Source organism: Amblyomma mixtum, chromosome 5 (genome assembly GCF_055824585.1).
Source record: "Amblyomma mixtum isolate Tamu chromosome 5, ASM5582458v1, whole genome shotgun sequence".
NCBI lineage: Eukaryota > Metazoa > Arthropoda > Arachnida > Ixodida > Ixodidae > Amblyomma > Amblyomma mixtum.
This window is the reverse complement of record NC_143016.1, coordinates 46,688,307-46,694,306: the sequence shown is the minus strand read 5'-3', so window position 1 is coordinate 46,694,306 and position 6,000 is coordinate 46,688,307. Positions and strand designations below refer to the sequence as shown.

At 47.2% G+C, this 6,000-nt stretch overlaps 1 protein-coding gene across 1 annotated transcript in view; it reads left to right on the top strand.

The window, feature by feature from the left end:
* The first annotated feature begins 3,430 nt into the window (after nucleotides 1-3,430).
* Nucleotides 3,431-6,000, top strand: part of LOC149341985 (arylsulfatase B-like) — a 39,173-nt gene continuing 36,603 nt past the window's right edge. Inside the window, exon 1 of the mRNA XM_089544287.1 lies at nucleotides 3,431-3,516. Coding sequence (XP_089400413.1) covers nucleotides 3,467-3,516 — 50 coding nt within the window. The 5' untranslated portion in view covers nucleotides 3,431-3,466. The remainder of the gene's footprint in view (nucleotides 3,517-6,000) is intronic.

Sequence of the window (6,000 nt, the reverse complement as noted above, 5' to 3'; positions counted from 1 at the left end):
AACAGAGTGAAAATCATTTCACGCTTAAAAACAACTCGAAACACACGAAGAAAAAAATAGGAACGGAGAGCAAAGCGGCCGATAAAGAAGTGTTTAGCTTAGCCGTCCGGTGTGCCGGGCATGCTTTTCTTCTTTTATTCGTGAACCAACTGGCCCAGCAATCTTCCTCAATGTTTAATGCAGCATGAAAATGATGCCAGGCTTGTGACAATTATATTGTTAAGTCCACTGTTTTAGAGGCGACTTTGGTGGTTGGCTTTCATATGCAAGCCCTTTCTGCCCCGCAGGAATGACGAGCCGAGAAAAGAAACACTTTATGTTAAGCGGTGATATTTCATATATGTTCTAAGAGTGAGTATGCACGCTGTAAATTTTGTATAAAAAGATCGCTGTACAAAAACTTATATCAGAATTAACCTTACATCTGTTCCTCAATAAGCCCGCTGCTCAGTTTTAATTTAGATTGAAGCGTAGTAAATGTCATATCCTGGAACGTAATGGAAGTAGCTGTTATCTGACTATATTTGTGCACGCCCTAAAAGTAATGGCCTTCGCACTAAGAATTCGCCATATGCGTACCTGAAAACAAATTTTTCAGGGTCCCAACTTTAAGTTAGGAAAACGGCACTGCATGCACGAAGTCCTGGTGCTGGGTACTACGTGAAATTCTACTCAGCTTTGCTTCGGTACGCCGCAACCCAGTGCTGGCCAAGCTGCAGTTATTTTGCAATACATAGGCTGAGGTGGTTTGCTGACTTGTGTCCGCTGTGAGGCTAGTGCCAGTCGCGGATTTCAGGTTACGTTCAGCGACCACTAACAGGGGCCGAAACAGGCAGGGAAACCTGTGAAAAATTAATGAAAACATGGACAGCTCACCTGCATGAGTTGAGAGTAATAACTACTGTTTGACTTTGGAATTCTTTTGGGTTTCTTTTTTTTTTTTCGTAAAACACGCTAGGACATTCTATAGGGTGGGATGGCCTAAAAGATGGAAAAATAATAGCTCTGCCTCCACCACTTACGTGCAACAGGCTTAATCCGATTGTAACATAAGAGAGAAGGCCCAAGGGCAATTGTGAATTTTGCCGTCCAAAGGTGAAAAAATAAAATAAATTAGAAGGATAGCTACTATAGAGCCCCCCAGCCGGGGTAGCGGGCCCGGGGAGACTTCCCTGATCTCCCCTCTTAAATAGCGGTAAGTATGGGCTGTAAGGATGGGGTATATGGCTGTCAGGAAATGGATTATGGGAGTTTGGATAAGGCAAAAGAAGTCATGTATGCCAATTGCTAATGAATGATCCTGATTAATTTCCAGCTCCCCATAAGCAATACATTTGTCTCGGGGCTTGTTCAGCCCAGAGACACCATTTAGTATGATATTTTTAATCAAAGCTGGTCAAGCGGAAAATATTAGTCATAAGGGGGAATGACCTGTATTTTATTGCGCTAGAAATTTTTCGTCTGGGCTCAAAATTTTCTCTAACAGCAAAATGATACATAAGGCCGGCGAGTGCAGTGCTCGCTAGGTTCGCGAAATTCCGACCTTCCTCAATTCTTTACAGGAGCGAAGTTGGTTCCCACACAGTCACTAAGCGACACACAATAGTGTTGACCCAACAAATATTTCAATCGCATGCGTTGCTAATCTGCAGTAAAATTGAATATACTAGGATCTGATGCGGTATATATCTTCAGCCATTGCCATGCGAATAAATCGTTGCCCGTATATCTTAGGGCTACGCGAAGGTAAAACATGGGAATGATATAGTTTCAGGGAGAACTGCAGAGCGGCCGTGTACAACCCACAAAAACGGCATTACAACTGCCTCATTAATTTTTCGTCCTATTATATCGTTCGGGATGTTTTGTCACTATGACGCACCTACCCGCATACTCCTTCCTGAGGCTTACTCGACCACCTGCACTCCCAGCATGCTGTAGCTGCGCCATCGTAAAATAGACACTCACATTGTTTTTTTTTTTTGCTCTCCTTTGCAATTGCCAAAGACTAAAGGCAGAAGGATTACGCTCCCTGCAGCTGCATTTTTTTTTTCTGAGTCTCAGTTTTTCTTCATTTACCCGCATCACCACGTACCATGCTGTTGTAGCTCTTTTGCTCGGTACCAGTGCGATAGACAAAGAGGCTTGCTCAAGAATGATTTGTACTACCTTAACAGTGCAAACGATTATTCATAAAACCATCTTTCATTCACTGGCTTTCTAACCTGCTTTGAGCTGTCAGTTAACTAATAGTAAAAAGCGGCAAGGTCTGGAGCAGTATGACAATCGCCACGCAACTGAAAGCGTTTGGGAATGAATACATGTGCTCAAACCCTTTCGCACTGCCCAAGCAACTGAACTGTAAATGGTTCTGTTCCATTTAGTGACACACGCAAAGTCTGGCGCTATCTGAAAGGGGTGTGTTGAAGATAAGAGTGATGAAAAAGGAGGAGGAGGAAAAAATGGGGAATCAGAGTGAGAAGACAAGGTGCTTATAATGCGCACTTTGCAACCCGAACAAAAGACATTTACACCTAAAAAACACAGCGCAGCTTGAAGACAGCGACGAAGAAAAGACGGACAGCACAGCATGAATTACCAACTAGCCCGACCAGCCACGCTTTCAAGTGACATTTACACATTGTTCCATGCTCGTACCGTGAAGTGTATAGCACGTTCTTAGCGTCTGGTACAACCAACCAGGCTCCGTACTCGCGCCCTTAGTAAGAAGACAAGTTTTAAGGCCTCTGATAATGCGATAAGGACTATGTGATAGTGATCTTCGATCACAAAAATGTCTTCGAGACTGTCGTTTCAGAACGGCTATGCTTTCGGAGGAAAGTCAGCCAAACAGCAGTCACCGAGAGAAGTTAAAATTTGTTATGAACCTGATAAAATGCTTGCAAACCCGTTTAGTCTCGGAGATTATGTTAATTCTTGCTTCAAGGTGCTTGCGGTGGTAGGGAAAGTCGAGCTTTTCTTCCTCCACAGCCGGAACTTCTTCAGTCTAATTGATTTTGTAACGAACGCTGAAGCTCTTGCTATGTTTCTTACCCATGTTGCTGCACAATGTGCAGCACATGTGTTGCTTGTTTTGCTCCGTTACCTTACGCCAGTGCATCTAAAGCCGGTCTAGCATCGCCATACATTTCCCCTGCCTCGCCGAGCAACAGGTGGTGTGCCGCTTTCCCTTCCCTTCAGGCCTTGCCAGTGCTTATCCTTACCCTAGCGACACCGCAGTTATGAGCCACACGATGAGCGCTCCGCGCGGAACAGTGAGTGTGCCCCTGTCGCCCCCCCCCCCCCCCCCCCCCCTCCCTAGCCTTAGCTGTGCTTTTCCTCAGTTCCCATTTAGCTCTCCCCCATCGCCTCTGCCCCTCTCTAGTTAACCGCCATGAAGCTTTGTTTGGCCCGCGTCGTAGTTCGCAAATGCCGAGCGCGCCTGCACACAACAGCGGAGAAAGCGATGCCAACCGTGACGTGGCCCCACCTGTTTATGCAGCACGGTCCTCAGTAGTACGTAGAACAATTTCTATTCACGCGTGAGTGCGCTTGGTTAACGTCCTACGACAGCTACTGCCATGGCTCTTCAATATATTGTAGTTTTCTCGCCCGCGTTGTTGCAGAGAGACTTACGTGCATTCTTTGATTAGCGCGCACTTAGTTTCCTCATGCCAGCAGATCTCTCTGCTGCCACACCGTGGTTCGTGATGAGTGAATGATGAGTTCCAAAAAATGTGGGGGCCTATCAGTTTCGACTAATTTCTCATTGTGATATTAACGTAATGATCTTGTTGCATGTTTGTTCAGTTTCGGTGGGCACTCCGATTAGGCTAGGTTCCTGTTGGAAAATTTCTCGCCCTGCAGTAATATAACAAGCTATTTCTCCGCTAGTGCATTCGAGTAGCACATGCTGCTAACTTCGTTGCACTTTTGGTGTTCGTGCAGACGCTTTGCCAGGAAAAGTGATTTGCAAGAACCGAGAAGTCGTAAAAAAAAAGAAACTCCATTTGCGAATTCGCTGGAAAATAAACAGTGAAAACGCTACTCGTACACTGCAAAACAAATCTGGCTGATTAATTTGTTGCTCTAAACATTTCATTTGTAATAATATTCTTTTTCTTCCATTTGTGAGTTAACTATCTGATGCTGTCGACAGGCCGGAGAGAACAATTGGCAATGTCTGCAAATGCATTGAAATAAATCCACGCAGTTAAATCGTACACAAAAAGGGAATGGTAAGTAATTTTTACCAAGAAATATATATTTCTTTTATTTTGCTCTGAAGAAATGCCCCGGATTCTCGAAGAGCATATTTTGGAAAAGGCTTGAAGGTACTTTAAAATGCTGCGGTCCAGACCAATTCTGACTTCAAATCCGGAGCGACTTGAATGTTCGGAAATTTCGAACGTCGAATCAGATATCTCCTTTTCAATTATACAAACGAACGAAATAGCGTATGCTCAAAATTATTCGACACGAATCGACCATGTCCTCGCGTCATCGAATAATTTTTGAATAGCTGGCGTAAAGTTCTAATAAGGCCGTCACGTGACATTTGGTGTGAGGTGCTGGGGAGTCATCGGCATCCTGGTCCTGAAGCTTCGGCGGTGTCCTGCGTCAGCAGTGGTCGTCGGCCGTGAGTTCTTGGCCTGCGTCACCCGGTAGTACCCCAGCCTCTCAGACCCTATCAGACCCTAACCGACCTCGCCGTTGCTCCCCCCACCGTTCCCCCGACCCGACCACCCGACACTCCGAGCTGGAACCCCCACCGTGACCGAGCCGACCTACTGACCCCACCGACCCGAGACGCCGCTCAGAAGTAAATATATTGTCCCGCTGCTGACGCCGGTCGGCGCGACCAAGGGCCTAGGCCGTCGGCTTCTGGCGACTATCGGTTCGGAGACTACGTGGCCAGGATTCATTTACTCATCTCTATCATTGTGGCGGCCAGCACTACACCACCTTGCCATCTCTCTTGTACCGTCATCTCTGGCCCATCAACATTTCGCGAGTCTCTTTGCCAACGATCGGGACGACCGCTCCGTGGCCCCTGGTAGCGCGACCAAGAAGACGAAGCTGGTAGTCGCGCAGTCGTGGACATCGGCGCATTATCAGGGGAATATCATCCCGCACTGGTGAAATTCTGAATGGTGCAATAGTACCCACAAGGACTGATTCAGCGAATACACAAAATATTCACTAAACAAAGTGCAGAAAAAAAAAGAAACGCAGGGAGCAGATATCGAAATCAACGCCACGGGAGCCTGAGCAGTGGAGCACTGAGGCTGTAGCGGGGCGGAGTGCAAACGTCAACGGCTAATTTTTGACGCGGACAGCGAGACACCGTGCCGGCCGACCGCCGGCCGATTGCTCAGCTCTCGACGACCGCCATCAGCACGCCGCCGGCGTCAGAGTAGTGTGACAAGGGCAAAGACAACGCAAGAAATGATCTGCCAACGTTGTGCCGACCGAGAGTGGTCTAGTGTGACCTCTTATTTAGCGCAGCGGCCACGCGCCATTTGCTTTCTAAAACGAGGGTAATACGGACTGAGGTAGCGTTCTCGCTTGCATACTGCAAGTTTTACGTTCGGAAAAATCCAATTGAAGGCATGAGACAAGCAAACGGCCTATTGCCTCGTTTGATGGGCGTTTAGTGCGCCCCTCACGTTATATGTTCCATCCCCTGCAATTCTGAGTTGTTATAATGTTGCAAGAGGACCGGGGTTCGAATCCCGCTGCCATGCAATTTTCCACCGGATTAAAAAAAAAACTCCGCGTGTCGATGGAATTGCATAACCGAGCCTGGAGTGCGGCCTGATCTCGGTGACCAGAACCGACAACGCACTTCCTCACCAGAACAGGACTTGGCCACCCTGGTGTAGTACTTGGCCGCTACCTTCTATGAACAAACCAATTAACCCTCGGCCCTCAGTCCCCAGCGGCTGCGGAGCAACTAACCACGGCGGCGGTCAAATTTGTGACGCAGCGGAGGGTGCT